General features: G+C 42.6%; 1 protein-coding gene across 3 annotated transcripts in view; it reads left to right on the forward strand.

Annotated features, from left to right (window-relative positions):
- BORCS5 (BLOC-1 related complex subunit 5) overlaps positions 1 to 17,781 on the forward strand; it is a 106,738-nt gene that overhangs the window by 70,638 nt on the left and 18,319 nt on the right. For 2 of the 3 annotated variants that reach the window (XM_007967698.3, XM_007967697.3), the window contains exon 3: positions 6,965 to 7,122. The exons of the other annotated variant lie outside the window; for it this stretch is intronic. In XM_007967698.3, the coding sequence (XP_007965889.3) occupies positions 6,965 to 7,122 (158 nt within the window). The remainder of the gene's footprint in view (positions 1 to 6,964; positions 7,123 to 17,781) is intronic. 3 annotated transcript variants of the gene reach the window in all.

Genomic DNA, 17,781 nt, shown 5'->3' on the forward strand with positions numbered 1-17,781 from the left:
GGCGGGTAATATGGGTGAGTAGAGCTGCCAGGCATTAGACAGGAGGGAGATGGTGGGGACTGAGCAAACAGGCAAGTGGACAACTCATTGAAAGCATTCCAAAAATTTAAAAAATCTTAACGTGCATTCAGAATGAAACACTTCAGAGGGCTGGCAGTTTATGGTCTCCTAAAAATGACAAAATTTACCATCTCTAAATTTACCCAGCTTTCTGTCCTTCTCTCTACTTTCAGAAGATGCAGGAGAGGCGTAACTATCAATACTAGAGGGAGATGGTTTCCTGGCACAAGAGGGTGATGGGAAAACATTGTATCCAATGCCTCTAGAGTTTGCCTGGGTTGCCACAACTTTGTTGCTTCAGGAATGGATAATGTGGCCCATCTTCTTCTTTTCTCTGTCCTGTCTTGCTCCTTCTATGACCTGGGGCAGGATTTGCGGTGGGTTTATGGAGATTCCTATGAGTCAAGGAAGCACATTCTGAGGATAGACTCATGCACCTGGGTTTTGTTTATAGATGGTTAGAGGGAAGGTGCAATTGTGATTTATAAGAATGACTTAAAGTATAATTCCTTTGATTTTGAAGTTGGCTAGGCAACTTAATTTGAACACCCTAGTGTGCCTGTTAGACCTGGCAGCCTTCTCAAAATCCCCCTCATACTTTGCTCATTTCCCTCACCCTCCACCTTTTTCTCAAGAGGTAGAAGTGAGAGTTTTATTTTGTGAGCTAAGGTTGGCTTCTGGGCCCTCTGCTTGAGCCACCTGGCAGCTTGGGGTGGCCCTGTAGCCTTCCTCCACCTCATTCTGCAATTCAGGCTCCCAAAAGTCTTCTGAAGCATGGAAGAGCTTCCTCATGCATGTTAGAAGAGCAGATTCAGACTGAGACAAAGACTCACTCTTAGGCATATATGCAGCCTACAGAGACCCTGAGAAGCCTTTTTCCTCCTAATATCTTCCTAGACTTATACTTTCCTTGGAATTCCAGCAATAGCACTGCATACTCTTACTAGGGTAAGAGAACATTTTGTGTACCAGGTGCTATACTAGACATGAGATAAAAGATAAGCAAAATGTGGTCCCTGTCTTCAACCAGCTCACCGTTTGTTATACCACTTTAATCACTTTAGAGAAATTTTTTTTTTTTTTTTTTTTTTTTGAGACGGAGTCTTGCTCTGTTCCCCGGGCTGGAGTGCAGTGGCATGATCTCGGCTCACTGCAAGCTCTGCCTTCTGAGTTTACGCCATTCTCCTGCCTCAGCCTCCCAAGTAGCTGCGACTACAGGCCCCCACCACCACGCCCGGCTAAATTTTTTGTATTTTTAGTAGAGACGGGGTTTCACCATGTTAGCCAGGATGGTCTCGATCTCCTGACCTCGTGCTACGGCCTCCCAGAGTTCTGGGCTTACAGACATGAGCCACCATGCCCAGCCGAGAAAATGTTTTAAGATGTGTTCGGCCATATGAACTTTGGTGAGAATTAAAGATGAGGTTTTTACTTGTAGAGTAGGGGGCACTTGGGATGGGTGAAGAAGGGAGAACTGCCTCTAAAGGTCTTACTCATAGATGAGGAAAGACCTCAGCTACTTTTTGTTAAAATGAGTTTATTTATTTAAAAAATATTTAAGGGGGAAATGCATTCATTTGGTTTAAAAAGTTCTGTTAAAAATATACTGTGAAATTCCCCCTCCTTACCCCTTGCCTCCATGTAATTCTTATATATCATTTCAGAGTTTATTTATGTAAATATAAGCAAATCTGAACGTATACTCTTATTTACTTGCACCCCAACCCCCATTTTTATGCAATGATAGCACACTCTATGCATCTGTATACCTTTAAAAAAATTATGTCTTATGGAGATTTTTTTCCATGTAAGTACCTAGAGAGCGCCCTCATTCTTTTCTTTGTTCATGTAATACCATTTGTAGATTTACCTTGATTTAATTAACAAACCCTCTATTCCAGGACATTGCGGTGTTTGCTGACCTTTGCTGTTACAATCACTGCTGCAGTGAACACTCTTGTATATACATTAGACATCATTTAGCATGTGTGCTACTGTGTGTGTAAATTCCTAGTGGTGAAGTTGTTGCATCAGAGGCTATGCATTTGTAATTTTGTTATCCATGCCAAGTTGCCCTCCTCCATATGGTGTTAACAACTTACACGCTAAGCAGCAAAGCCAGTTTCCTCGCAGCTCCACCTACAAAGTATTTTTCATGCTTTTCATTTTTACCGATTTGACAGGTGAAAAATGGGCTTGCGGTAAAGTTTCCATTTGTTTTTCTTACTATAAGTGAGGTTGTGCTTTTTTTTTTTTATAGTTTGAGGTATTGGTATTTCCTTTTCTGTGAAATATCTTTTCATATCTTTTGTTCATCTTTCTTTTGCTAATGTTTTTGTTTTTTTGTTTTTGTTTTTTTGAGATGGAGTCTTGCTCTGTTGCCTAGGCTGAAGTGCAGTGGCATGATCTCGGCTCACTGCAAGCTCAGCCTGTGGGTTCAAGTGTTTCTCCTGCCTCAGCCTCCTGAGTAGCTGGGAATACAGGCGCCTGCCACCATGCCCAACTCATTTTTGTATTTTTAGTAGAGACAGGGTTTTACCATGTTGGCCAGGATGGTCTTGATCTCTTGACCTCGTGATCTGCCCACCTCGGCCTCCCAAAGTGCTAGGATTACAGGCGTGAGCTACCACGCCCGGCCCTTTTGCTCATTTTTAATTTGCCAATTTCTTTTCTTTTTCCTTTCCTTTTCCCTTCCCCTTCCCCTTCCCCTTCCCCTTTCCCTTTCCCTTTCCCTTTCCTTTCCGAGATGGAGTCGCGATCTTGGCTCACTTCAGCCTTTGCTTTCCGGGTTCAAGAGAGTCTTCTGCCTCAGCCTCCCAAGTAGCTGGGACTGCAGGCGCATGCCACCACGCCCAGCTACTTTTTGTATTTTTAGTAGAGATGGGGTTTCACCGTGGTTGGCCAGGCTGGTCTTGAACTCCTGACCTCAGGTGATCTGCCTGCCTCAGCCTCCCAAAGTGCTGGGATTACAGGTGTGAACCACCGTGCCCAGCCTTATTTGCCAATTTCTAGGCACTTCTTATGTATTAGGAAGTTTACCCTATGTGATATGAGTTATCACAATAGGAGGAAAAAGGCTTCCTGGGGTCTCTGCAGGTTTTTAATTTTCCCCAGATTTGGAGTATTCTTTTTGTATTTTAAATTTTAACTTGTGTTTGTTGTCATGAGGAGTCTTGGTTTGTGTATGGTTAAATTTATCACTGTTTCCTTGATGGCTTTTGCGTTATCCTGGTTCACTATTAATGGCACACAATCATTCATTCCTTTTTCCATGGTGCCTCCTTCCTCTTTTCCTCTTTCAATTTCGGATTGACAGCAAAACACTTTTGGTATCTTCCCCCAGGTTTGCTTTCCTGGAAATGTATTTCTCGTCAGTGATAGGGTAGCCCTTGATAGTTTTGTTAGGAGATTTTAGTGGTCTGTAGAATTCCCATTTTCTTGGTACAGGCACTCTGGGAAACTGACAGTTTCTTATACAACTAAACATGAAATTACCATATGACCCAGCAGTCGCATTCTTGGGCATTTATCCCAGAGAAATGAAAACTTCTGTTTACACAAAAACCTGTACATGACAGCTCACAGCAGACTTGCTTGTAATAGCCCCGAACTGGAAACAACCCAGATGTCCTCCAGTGGGTGAATGGTGAAACAGACTCTGATACGTGTATACCATGGAATACTACTCAGAATTAAAAAAAGAATTAACGATTGATATATCAACAACATAGACAAATCTCTAAAGTTTTATTTTGGGCAAATAAAAAGATCCAATCCCAAAAGCTTACATGATATATTATTTCATTTATATAACACTTTTGAAAGGACAAAATGTTAGAAATGGTGAACGGATTAATGGTTAACAGTGTTTTAAAGATGGAAAGGGGGATGAGAGGAAGAGTTGGGGTAGGTCTAGTTATAAAAGCAGCACAAGAAATCTTTGTGGTGATGGAACTTTTCAGCATCTGACCATAGTGGTGAATACATGAACCTGTGTATGGGGAAAAGTTGTGCAGAACTAAATACAGACACAAATGAGTGCAAATAAAATGAGGAAATCTGGGCCGGGCACAGTGGCTCATGCCTATAATCCCAGCACTTTGGAAGGCTGAGGCAGGCAGATCACCTTAGGTCAGGAGTTTGAGATTAGCCTGGCCAACATGGTGAAACCCTGTCTCTACTAAAAAATACAAAAATTAGGCAGGAATGGTGGCACATGCCTGTAATCCTAGCTACTCAGGAGCCTGAGGCATGAAAATTGCTTGAACAAGGTTGCAGTGAGCTGAGGAGATCATTCCACTGTGCTCCAACCTGGAAGACAGAGCGAGACCGTGTCTCAAAAAAAAAGGAAATCTGCCCAGGTGCAGCGGCGTACTCTGGTAGTCCCAGCTACTTGGGAGGCTGAGGTGGGAGGATCTCTTGAGCTCAGGAGTTTGAGGCCAGCCTCAGCAACAAAGGGAGATACCATCTCTAAACCAAAAAAGGGAGGGATGGGTAGGAAATCTGAATAAGATCAGATTGTATATATGGATTATATCTATGTCAATATCCTGGTTGTGATATTGTACCATAGTTTTACAAGATGTTACCATTGAGGGAAATTGGGTAAAGGGGGCACGGGATTCTGTACATAGGTCTCAATAAAAATTTCAATTAAAAAGTCCCAATTTCTGCTAATACTGGATTCACCAAAACATACTGCCTGGAAGCAGATTCAGTTCAAGTAACTGGTGCTCTCCTGTGTTAGGACTTGCAGTGCAGCGGCTGAGCAGTGGAATGTGGAGGAGCCTAGCAGTGCCTTGGGTTCCAGCCCTGTACTCTGCTCTGTCTCAGAAGATCTGAGAGCATCGACCAGCATTTCCCAGGATTCTCTGGGACAGCCCCGCTGGGTAGCCCTTCGTACAGCCTGTCTGGAGGGAAAGAATACTGGCTTCAGCTCTAATATATCAGAACAGTGTGGGGTGGATGTTGGTGGTTGGGGACAGTGGGGAAGGGTTCCCAAGATGAGCTTTGGCCAGGTGAGGTGGCTCACCCTGAGGCAGGAGGATCGCTTGAGCCCAGAAGTTTGAGACCAACCTGGGCAGCAAAACCCCATCTCTACTAAAAATACAAAAACTAGCTGGGTGTGGTAACAAGTGCCTGTGGTCTCAGCTACTCTGGAGGCTGAGGTAGGAAGGCTTGGGTCCAGGAGGTCAAGGTTGCAGTGAACTGAGATCGCGCCACCGCACTCCACATGGGCAACAGAGCAAGACTCTGTCTCATTAAAAAAAAAAAAAAAAAAAAAAAGCTTTGCTGTGCCCTGCACGTGACCTACTGTCATATGTATTCTGTGTTCCTTATGCTGTAGCATTGGCTCTGCTATGAGACAGAGTGGCCTGGCATATGGTAGGGGGATCACTGGGATCCCCAAGACCCTGCTAGGGAATCTCTGAAGTCAAAACTATTTTTGTAATAATACTTAGACATTATTTGCAAATCATGCTCATTCTCTTACACAAGTGTCCAGTGGAGTTTTCCAGAGGCTCAATGATGTGAAATGGCAACAGATTAAATGCAGAAGCAGCTATGAGATTCCAGCTGTTTTCTATTAAGGCAGACATTAAAAAGACATTTAAAAAAATAAACCAGTGGCATCATTTCACTTTTTTGTTTTGGAAGAATATTTTCCTTAAAATGTTATTTTTGTTAATGTATAAAGGGGTTATCATTATATTTAAATGATATAATATTTAAGAATGTTCTCCATTTTAATTTTTATAGGTGAATATCAAAAGATATAACTCACATAAAAGCTCTTTGGGGTCCTTGGTAATTTTTGAGAGTGTAGGGGTTCTGATAATTGAGAATTGTTTCTTTGGCAGAAAGCAATAGGCTTAATTTCTAGACTGTGCTTTGCTTTGTGAATGTGGGCATCATTTGGCCTCTTCAATTGATTTCTTCTCCTGAAAATGCTATTAATTGCCCTGCTACATACCTATGAAAATATAATCCTCTATGCAAATATAGGGGAGATTAATGGCTACATGGCTAAACTGGTGTTGAAAGAAAATGTAAAGAATGAGTTTCTGGCCTGTTAGCTGACAGTCTGTTTACTTGTTAAATGTCTTCATTTTAGCATCTCCTAGCAGTTTCTGTATACATTTGATTTTTTTCTCAGTTTTTCAGAAAACCATTTTAATTATTTTAAAAAATTATATTCACACATTTTCTTTTCTTTTCTTTTCTTTTTTTTTTTTTGAGACAGAGTCTTGCTCTGTTGCACAGGTGAGATCTGCTCTCACTGCAAGCTCCGCCTCCCGGGTTCACGCCATTCTCCTGCCTCAGCCTCCTGTGTAGCTGGGACTACAGGCGCCCGCCACCGCGTCTGGCTAATTTTTGTATTTTTAGTAGAGATGGGGTTTCACCGTGTTAGGATGGTCTTGATCTCCTGACCTCGTGATCCGCGTGTCTTGGCCTCCCAAAGTGCTGGGATTACAGGCGTGAGCCACCGCGCCCAGCCCACATTTTCAATTAATACCGGATTTATATTCCTAGTACCTTGAAGTGAGGTGATAAGGTCAGGAGCTCTGTTCTTGGAGAAACCACTCACTAGCTATGCAACTTTTGGAAAGTTACTTAACTTCTCTGCGTCTTGGCTTCCTCCTGTGTAAATGGAGCTAATAATACCTCACTTTCCAGGGCAGTTGTGAATATGAAAAATAGTGCACAGGAAGCAGTTAGCAAAAGTGCTTGGCACATAACAGATGCTTCATAAATAATAATTGCAACAATTGTCATTAACATATAGCAAAAAGTGGAAGATTAAATTGAAGTCTTACTGTCTTCAGTGAACTTATTAAACTACTTTATTCACAAGTTTGTTAGCAGTCATTTTAATTTAATTTCATTTTTTTCTCCTTCGAAGGGCTGTTGAGTGGCCAGACTTCCCCAACAAATGCCAAATTGGAGAAACTGGACTCTCAGCAGGTGTTGCAACTCTGCCTCCGATATCAAGATCACCTGCATCAGTGTGCAGAGGCTGTTGCTTTTGACCAGAATGCTTTGGTTAAACGTATCAAAGAGGTAATGTGCTCCGGGAAAATAACATTACTGACTGGTTATTATGATTCTCTGCAACTCTGGATGCCGTCTTAAAACCTGACATTTGTCACTATTGCTTTGAGGAGATTGCTTTTTCCTAGCGGTAAAATGTGATGATGAAAATAGTGGTCCACAGAGCTGGGCTAATTTAGAGTTTGAATCGTGATCACCACCGATTTGCTTGGCCAAGCTGCTTAACTTCTTTCTCTTTGTCTCAGTTTCCTCATGTGAAAAATGGGGCTAATAGTAGTAACTTACCCTAAGGGTTGAGTGACAGATTGCTCAGTAAGTGTTAGCTATTATTAGTTTGTGTAAAGTCTTGTCATACTAATTTGCTCTAGCCACCATTCTATCTTTGAATTGACTGTAATCGTTTCCTGTGTGTAATTTATATTTTGTTTCCCAGTACATTATAATTTCTTTCAAAGCAGGAGTCTTGATACGAAAAGCTCCAGTGATTCTTAATGGTTTTATGGAAACAATTACGCCTATTTAACCCGCAAAGTTTTTAAAGGAAAGAAGCAATGTAATTCATGTGAAAGTACTTAGTAAACTGAAGAGCATGCTGCAAATGTTGTATAATTATCAATCGCAGTAAATAGGTACTTCCTTTAAGCACTTAAATGTATCATTGACCAGCTGCTGCATAGCACAGTTCTAGGGGCACAAAGGAATAAGTGAATACATTTTCCAAAGTTTTCAGTCAAGAAAAGCTTTATATTTCTGACACCTCGATGTACTGTAATATCAAGGAAATGTTAGGAGCTGTTTATTGGAGAAACCACTTACGTGAATGGCACTCCCAGATTTGTTTAACAACATGGCCCTTTAACTCTGGTGAGAGAAGATGATGGACATGGAGAAACAAGCGATGGGGCAAGAATCACTGCAGATTAACGATTTTTATTTAGCAATGGAGGTAGTACATCCTTGAGACTACAAAGTAATCATTAGTTGTATTGACAGATTTAAATTTGCCAACGTCTCCAACATTTTAGTACTTAGCTTTCATAAAATGTTGCATGCATATACTTTTCTCTCATGGGTTAAATGCTATTATTTGGAAAACTATTAAACATGACCTTTGATATTGCTTTTCATTGATGTGGCTTTGCAGATATTATAAACTTATTTTACTATATTATGGTCTACCAAGCTTTAATTTCCAAACATGACTGTTCATTGGCATCATGTGGGTTTTTTGTTTGTTTTAATACTTAGTTCTCCCCTCCTCCCAGTATGTCTAGGTGTGGTCTGTGAATCATCATTATTTTAGTAAGATAATATGGTTTGGCTGTCCCCACCCAAATCTCCTCTTGAATTGTAGCTTCCGTAATTCCCACATGTCATGGGAGGGACCCAGTGGGAGGTAACTGAATCTTGTGGGAGGCTCTTTCCCATGCTGTTCTCATGATAGTGAATAAGTCTTACGAGATCTGATGGTTTTATAAAGGGGAGTTCCCCTACACAAGCTCTCTTACCTGTCGCCATGTAAGATGTGACTTTGCTCTTTCTTCACCTTCCACCATGATTGTGACGCCTCCCAAGCCATGTGGAACTGTGAGTCAATTAAACCCTCTTTCCTTTATAAATTACCCAGTCTTCTGTATGTCTTTATGGGCAACATGAGAACAGACTAATACATGATACTGTATTAGTATCATGTATCATTACCAAATGATACTGATGCCACCCTCTGTTAGCTGGGATGTGGGAACCAGTGGTCTTAAGCACTATTTCTAAAATAAGTTCTACAAAACTAGTCCCATGTAAAGAAGGTCAGACGTTTTGCATATTCCCTCACCACCGCTTGTAAAATCACAAAGCATATTATTTCACTTAAAGTTCTTAGGAGTCTCGCAGTAAGAAAGCCAGACTTTTGAAACTTATTTGACCTCAGAACACTTATCTTAGGGAACATCTATTAACGTCCCATAAAGTAGTGATTTTAGAACATTCTTTGGGAAATACTATTGTAGATGTAAGACTTTACCTTTTTAATTTTTTTAGAGACAGAGTCTCATACTGTCGCCGAGGCTGGTGTTTAGTGATACATTCATAGCTCACTGCATCCTTGAACTGCTGGGCAGAAGCGATTCTCCAACCTCAGTTTCCTGACTAGCTTAGGACTACAGGTGTATGCCATCATGCCTGGCTGTGTTGTCCAGGATATTTTCAAACTCCTGAGCTCAAGCGATCCTCCTGCCTCAGCCTCCCAAAGCACTGGGATTACAGGTGTGAGCCACTGCCCCCAGCCAGACTTTACCATTTTTTACTGTTGTGCTAGAAGTTAATTAACTATGACATTAATGCTCAGAGAGGAGATCTTAGAATAATAATAAATTGGCTTTTTGGTGCTTATTCTTTTTAAAAAGTCCTCTGAGTTCAAGACCAGCCTGGCCAACTTTGTGAAACACTGTCTCTACTAAAAATACAAAAATTAGCCAGGTGTGGTGGTGCGTGCCAGCAGTCCCAGCTACTTGGGAGGCTGAGGCACAAGAATCACTTGAACCCGGAAAGTGGAGGTTACAGTGAGCCCAGATCGTGTCACTGCACTTCAACCAGGATGACAGAGCCAGATTTCATCTCAAAAAAACAAAACAACAACAACAACAACAAAAACCCTCTAATCCATATCTGTTGCTTTGCAGTTTAGCAAAGTATAGTACAGAGAGATTAACTGACTAGTTGTATATCACAGAGCTGGGGAAAGTGTTTTGTAGCTGGAAATACCAGACACAGCTTCTATTATACCACATTTTCAAGACCTGAGAGCAGTGTTTCTCAGCCCTGGCTACATGTTAAAATTACTCGGAAATTTTTCCCTCCCATATATGTGAGGGGAAATTTTACACATATACTGAAGAAGACAGAGTAACACAGTGAACCTTCATGTACTCATTACCAGCCACTACTACAATCATCAACTTGCAAATACTCCTGTTTCATCCGTATTCCTACTCCCTGCCACCCCCAACTGTATATTTTATAGTAAATCCCCAGACATGATTTCATTCATAAATATTTAAGTATGTATCTTTGGAAGTGAAGGATTCTTTTTAAAAATAACTTTTAAATTTGAATTAATTTTAGACTTAAGTCACAGAAATAATTTGAGAGTGCCTATATACCCTGCCCCATGCAGCTTGCCCTAAAGTTAACACTTTACATAAGCTTCGTACAGTGACCACCAGGAAATTACTAACAATTAAATGGAGACCTTATTTTGAATTTTACCGGTAATTCCACAAATGAATGACTCAGTCCTTTTGAAAAATATAGTCACAATGCTGTATACCTAAAATATTTAACAATGATACCTTAATTCATTCAGTATAGCTGAGGTGCTGTTAAGAAAAGACTGATGTCTGGGTCTCACTCCAAACAGATTAGATCAAAATCTTTGAAGGGTGATAGGGTTGGGGCGGTGGGATGTTGGGTATTGTTATTTATGAAGGTGCAGTAGGTGATTCTAATATGTAACCAGGTGAGAACCAGTGTTTTGGAGCATTCATTTAAAAATAAACTGAGTTTGGCAGGCGACATGGCTCATGCCTATAATCCCAGCACTTTGGGAGGCCAAGGCAGGCAGATCGCTTGAGCCCAGGAGTTCAAGACCAGCCTGGGCAACATGGTGAAACCTCATCTCTACAAAAAAGACCAAAAAAAAAAAATTTCCAGGCATAGAGGTGTGTGCCTGTATTCCCAGCTACTTGGGAGGTGAGAAGAGGTTCCGATAAGCTGAGATCTCCACTCCAGCCTGGGCGACAGAGCAAGACCCTGTCTCAAAAAATAAACAGTTTGAAATTCTGTTTGAAGAAGTTTGGGATTCACTTTGAATAGTCAGTAGTTACCCAGGACTATTGCAAAACAGAGACCAGCACTCACAGTACCGAGCAATAGCCAGCAGGGCGCTCGGGCAGAGGAGGTGAGCACAGTTTTGGGGCTTTCATTGGTGGTGTAATGTGTCCGTTGCATCTCTGGTGGTGAGTATTAGCAAAGTCCTGAATCATATCCATCCGTCTATGTTCACTTCAGACCTAAGGGTTGAAATTAGTCACTTCCAAATGAGTAAAGCAGAGGATGTCGTTTTGATCAAACACCAACTCTCTGATATTATTCCAGATGTTTCCTGGAAATTTGGTTGGAAAGGTGAGGAAGTAACATAATACTATGTGTTGAAAAGTGAGGGAACTTAATAACCATGGAGAATGTCTGTTAGTGGAAGTATAGAACCGGGACCACCTAGAGGTCCCTAAGATGACAGTACCTGTGATCACTTAAGTCTACATCAAAGGGAAACATGGCTATAACTATTTCTGATTCAGATAAAAGAAAATCAGAGCGTTGGCTAAGCTTTCCTTATGTTAAATTTGGATGATGCTCTTGAATGAAAAGTTTATGTTTACAGACTTGTGTATGTGAGGGAGAAGAAGGGAGGTAATTTACTTTACAATCAGGGAGTCTAGTGACGTACCTTGACTACTGGTTTCTTTAACGGCGATAGGATGGCCCCTCAGCCAGCACTGTTGAGCAGCTATTGCAGACCCACCTAGTGGGAGGTCCTTTGGGGGTTCCAGAGACATGTAACCTGGTCCCTGCTCTTTGAGAGTTTAGCCTCGATGAGGGAATGAAGATACACAGAACAGAAGTATGAAAAAGGCACTGTTGAAGGAGGTGCTCGTGTAACTAAAGTTCTGTAAGAGTTAATGATCAGGATATCCTGGAGCAGACGGGGTTTAAGCTAGGTATTTGGGGGAAAAAACCCAGGAGTTGGGAAATGAGAGGCAGAGGGGGGCATTGTGCAGGCTAACAGCTTGGCAGTCTTAGAAGAAAATTAACTTCGGGGCTTCAGGGACAATGAAGAAACTGGCCGGAGTTTCGGTGAGCTTGCTCAGAGAAATCTCTGCATTCAGAACCACGGAAGGTTGGAATTGGAAGGACCTTAGAGACCCTCTGGTCCAGTGCTCTTATTATTCAGATGCAGAAATGAAAGCCTTTTAGAGAAAGTAAGCACTTTGTCCAGGTCACACGGTGAGGTAGTGGCCAAAATTAAATTAGAAGTGGATGAAGATCAAAGGGGATTTTCGTTTTGCAGGTGGTGCACTGGAACATGTTTACAGGATGAGGGGGAAGAGGCAGAAGAGACAAGATCAAAGATGAAGGAGAAAGGGGGATTCTTAGAGCGAGATCCCTGAGGAGGCAAGAGTTGGAGCCCTGTGGGACATTGGTTTTGAGAGAACAGGGAGGGCACAGGCAAGCTTACGGCAGAAGGGTCCCCGGCACAGATCGGTCACACCCAGCAGCTTGTGTATCCTCTGTGGAGAAGAGGGGGGTCATTAGTTGAGTGGTCATGGTGACTGGATACAGTCATGAGTGCCATAAGGCCTTGAGGGCTCAGCTGAGGCAGGGCAACTTGTATTTGCAGACAGTCTGGCAGAACGGTTCTGAGTGTAAAATCCAGAGCCACACTGCCAAGGTTCAATCCTGGCTCCATCTCTGACTAGCTGTGTGACCTCAGGCAAGTCCCTTAATTCTTCTGAGCCTCAGTTTCCTTTTCCATTCAGTGAGAACAGAATGACATCCACCTCAGGTTTTCGTGAGGGTTCAATCAGTTGTTCTTGGTTCAGTACTAGGGACCACGCCTGCCATGTAGTTAGACACTGTAGTGTTAGCTCTTGTTATTGCTTTAAATAGAAATGATGACTAAGGAGAAAGGCCTATCCTAATTGCCATGAATTGGCCCATATGAAATTACTTGATACCAGCAGCTGTCTAAATATTGCCCGATTTTAAGCTCTGCTCTTAACAACCCAAGTTGAAGAACTAAATAGAGGCAAGGCAAAAAAAAAAAAAGAAAAAAATTTTTTTTTAATTTTTTAATTTTTATTTTTTTAGCCCACTATGGTTTCCTTCAAACCCTGCAGGATTTCTTTCGTGTCACGAATGTGTAGTTTTGGGAATTTCTGTAGTGAATTTTACTGTTTATTCTGCTTTGTGGATAGCATACTCGTGCCTGGGGAACATGGGTCTTGAGAAATGTGAAGTTGGATGGTGGCAAACCATTAGTCCTTGGCTTCTAGGCTGTGGATACATGGCTGCCTCTGATTTGGGGGATTTCCTGTATATTGCCTCATTTCTAGTTAAAGATTCAAGTTGACAGACACTTTGTTTTAGGTTACATCTATCATTGAAATGTGGGGTAACTGAAAGGCCAACAAGAAAGGAGTGTGCTTCCTCCCCAGGTGTGGTTTTCCTGGGGGCGCGGGACGAGGCCGGTGGCAAATCCGCAGCCCCAGGAAGATGCAGCAGACTTTTGGAGCTTCTCTTGTCACTGCGCTGGGTCTTCTTTCGGCCTCATTCTAGTTGCTGTCAGTGGGTAAATATGTTCACAGATTAGAACGCCTTCGTAACTAAGATAAAGCCACAAGGTTTATTTTGTTACAGTTCCTGTGTGCTTGCTTAAAGGCCTTGAGAGTACATTCATGATATGATTCTGGTAACTCCTGTTTTAATTCTTAGATGCATTGATAAGCATACTGTATTGCTGTAAACCAGTGTGAAGCATGGAGGGGGGTTCAAATGAACCGGTAAGAAAAAATTGCAATCCTTGGAAAGCCGTGCGATTACACAAGATTACAGAAAGGCCCTGAGGTTTCTCTGATTTAGCCCTTTCATTGTGCAAATAAAGCAACCAAGGACCTTTGAGTGTACATGGGATTTGCCAGATATCTTTCTGTTAGTTAATGACCAAGATGGTATTAGAAGGTGAGTCATCTTTCCCACTGCACCATACTACTTACGTTCTGCCTCTTTGGAGTCCTTCATTTCATTTTTGGTTATTCCTTTTTCACCTGGTAAGTCCTCCACTGGTGTTTGAAAGAATGCACGAGAGTTGCCCTTCATGGGCCTGCACACAGGGCTGGGCAGGGGTTTCTTTCTGTCAATGGTACTGTAATGTTTAAGACCCAGCTGGAGTCATTTTCCAAGTATTTGACCTGACTTCCTGTACTGTGTGTCCTCCCAGGGGGAGAGATTGATCCAGATTAAATGAGTTGTTCCGAGTGATGCACAGAGCATCAGTGTCTGAAATGGCCTTAGCATTCACTTTGAGCTCCTTCGGTTAAAAGCCTGGTTAGCGTGAGCTGTTGGCCAGGTGAAACTGTTGCTGTCGCCCTGACACTGTGAACCGAATCTCCTTTAAATGACACATTGTTAGAGTCCTGTGGCTGCTTTTAAACATATTTTGGCTTCAGTTGCTGCTTTCTTGACCTGAAATTATAAAATGAATTGGGAGTACCTGTTGCAAAACTACAAATTTTGACAAGAACATTGAGATGTCGACTTCTTTTTGCTGAAATACTGAGGCAAGACATTTCAAGAAAATTTTATGTTCCCATAGAATGTCACAAGTGACTCTGGCATAAATTCCAGGCTGAAACCTTACCATGTAATTATAGTTTCCTCGCTTCTTGTCCTTTGGGCAACCTTTCTTTTCTGTAAGAAATATAACTGGTCCCCTGGGTGGCAGGAAATCTAGGTGGGGGAGTGGGCTGCTTCTGGTTCGGCGGACTGTAAGGTATGCTGCACAGGGCTTCCTTGGGCCTGGCCCCACACTTCCTTTACACCAGCACTGTCCTGCCAAAAGCCAGAAATCCTGGAAGAGGGCCGAATCTAGTTTATTACTTGCCTGTTGGAAATGTAGGCTTGTGTTTTTTGGCAAGGCATGAGCCGAGCCCGGTTATTTGACTGCTCTGAGATTTAACTCCATTCCGTTTTTGGACAATGACATATGAGCATGTGTGAACAGCAGCCCCATTCCCCCCCAGTTTGCCTGCCCTAGACATGCCCCCAGACAGCTGGCTCTGCCAGCTTTCCCGATGCCAGGTTCTAGAGCCCCTGTTCTTCTCCCTCCCCTGCTCATTTCCAGTCCACCAGAGTGGGCAGTGTCAGAGGTCCCGTGCAGTCTCCTCTCTTGTGAGGAGCCCCAGAGCACCTGTAGTCTCTAAGCCAACTAGCCGGTATCGAGGGCTCCTGGGTTATGGAAATGAAACCAGGGCTGGGAAAAGATATTCCCTGTCGTGTATCCTTTTCAATGAAGATAAACACGAATTTTAGCAAATTAGAGCATTGCTGCAGTGCCTAGAACAATGCCTGGCGTGTAGTAGATGTTTAATAAATACTTGTTTAATGAACAACTTATATATTCTTCAATTATTTCATCCTAGGGACTGATAAGTTTTCTCATTCTATCAGAGAAAATAAAGGTTATGAGGGTTGCATTAGGTAGTGTAACCTAGGCTACAGCTAAAAATAGACTCAAAGATGTGTAATGGCTCAAATGCAACAGAAGTTTATTTCTTGCTCTTGTTCAAGGTGGATGTTTCTGGTTAGCAGGTGACTCTCCTCCATTGAGTTCAGGGATTCAGGTTCCTTCCATCTTGTGACTTTGCCATCCCCAACGACCACGTTGTTGATAGTGTCCAGTGGCAAAAGGGAAAAAAGAGTGGACTAGCACAGATAGGAGGTTCTTACGGGCCATACCTATGAGTGTTGCCTATGACTTCGGCTAGAATTCAATTACATGGCCACAGCTAACTCCAAAGAGGCTGGGAAATACAGTCTGTTGTGTGCCCAGGAGTACACTAAATTTTGAACATCTGTGTCATCTTCGAGCTTAGATTCCTAAAATGTATCTGCAGCCCAACTTTGAGATTCGGAAGTCCTGATACAAGGTTCCATGGTAAATTTTGCTTGGTTTGAGTCCTCCTGCCAATGAAAACCAAGTGACATTAGGAAAAGATTTATACTTTTAACAATAAGTTAAAAAAAAAAATCAGGATGTAATAGTTTATATTCAATATGATTTCAACTGTATTAAATATTCTTTTGTTTATTTTAGAACAGGGTTGTCCAATCTTTTGGCTTCCCAGGGCCACATTGGAAGAATTGTTGTGGGCCACACATAAAATATATTAATGCTAAGGATAGCTGATGAGCTTAAAAAAAAAAAAAAAAACTCATAATATTTTAAGAAAGCTTACAAATTTGTATTAGGTCACACTCAAAGCTGTCCCGGACTGCAGGTGGCCTGCAGCCAAACAATCTTGTTTTAGAGACAGGGTCTCCCTCTGTTGCCCAGGCTGGAGTTCTGTACCACAGTCATAGCTTACTGTAGCCTCAAACTCTTGGGCTCCATTGATCTACCCACTTCAACCTCTCACACAACCAGCACTACAGGTGTGCCACCTACCTGGCTAATTTTAAATTTTTTTTGTAGAGACAGTGTCTTGCCGTGTTGCCTAGGCTGTTCTTGAACTCCTGGCCTCAAGCAATCCTCCTACCTCACTTTCTCAAAGTGCTGGGGTTACAGGTGCGAGCCATCGTGCTTGGCCGTGGTAAATATTCTTAATAAATGATTAGACAGAAGGAAACATGACAGTGACTTAATTGTGGTTGCCCTTTAGAGATGAGATTATCATTGGTGTTTGTTTTTCAGTGATGGTTTCTTCCTGTATCCCAAAGTCCCCCAGCCTCCTCTTTTCCCCTTTCTACCTGGAAGTTTACAAATTCTCTCTTTGCCCTTGCTGAGACTTAGATTCTCTGGAGTCTGTCACTCACCTGCCCCTCCATCTTTTATTGTAATAGTCATAGTTGTATTCTGCAAAATCCGTGAAATTCGGATGGCTCTGGCCTGAAATACCCAGCCTCCACTCCTGCTCCCCGGCATCTGCTGTGCCCCCTCCTTCTGGCGTCTGGTCCCCCTCTCTGCCTGAGGAATCCTGCTCTCCCATCAGCAACCGCCAACAGCCTGGCACATGCGGAGGTCCCGGTTTCCCTTGATCACAAGGGACCTCCTTCCTTATGCCTCCCTGGTGTACAGGAAGTGTTTGCTGGAACAGTTTATGTGGTAAAATTGAGTCGGTGCCTCAGCCATCTGCATGGGGAACGACATGGGCCTCTGGACTGGAAATCAGGCTCCAGCCTGATGTCCCGAGCAGCCGTCTAGCATCCTGCCCGGGAGCATAAGGCAGCGCCAGTGGCAGTATACCAGATCATTAGACCAATATCATCGTCCCATGTATCTGGGTTCTTTCTTCAGGCACAGGGTGGATTATTTTAGCTGTAAAATATTTACCCACACACCACTGCTAAGCTCTGTTCTCCGAGTCAAAAAGGGGTTGTGTTCACACATGGTTTGGGTGGATACACCAGGGAATTACAGAGCACATAGTCCAGTTTTACACTGTTTCATTACCTTAGCTCCAGTTTGAAGATGTTGAGTGTGTCACTTCAGTCATACAAACTTACTTTTATTTCTCTTTAATTCTGGACATCGGAAAGGGGAGTCCAGGTTAGTGGCGTGGCTTGGAGACTTTGCTCACTGTCCACCTGCTGCATCTGTGAGGCTTCTCCAGCCCCTCTCGTGATGTAGTAGTGACAGCAACAATAGTGTTACAGCTGTCGGTTTTACATGTTTGCCATGTGCCAGGTTTAGAATAGGCATTTTGCATATATCATCTGTATTTCACGATCAGCTGAGATTCAGACACCCGAATGTGTTCCCGGTTACACAGTTGTCGAAGTGGAGCTGGGATGCCAGCTCAGAGCTAACGTCCACCTTCGAGACTCTAGGCCGTG

Source organism: Chlorocebus sabaeus, chromosome 11 (genome assembly GCF_047675955.1).
Source record: "Chlorocebus sabaeus isolate Y175 chromosome 11, mChlSab1.0.hap1, whole genome shotgun sequence".
Classification (NCBI taxonomy): domain Eukaryota; kingdom Metazoa; phylum Chordata; class Mammalia; order Primates; family Cercopithecidae; genus Chlorocebus; species Chlorocebus sabaeus.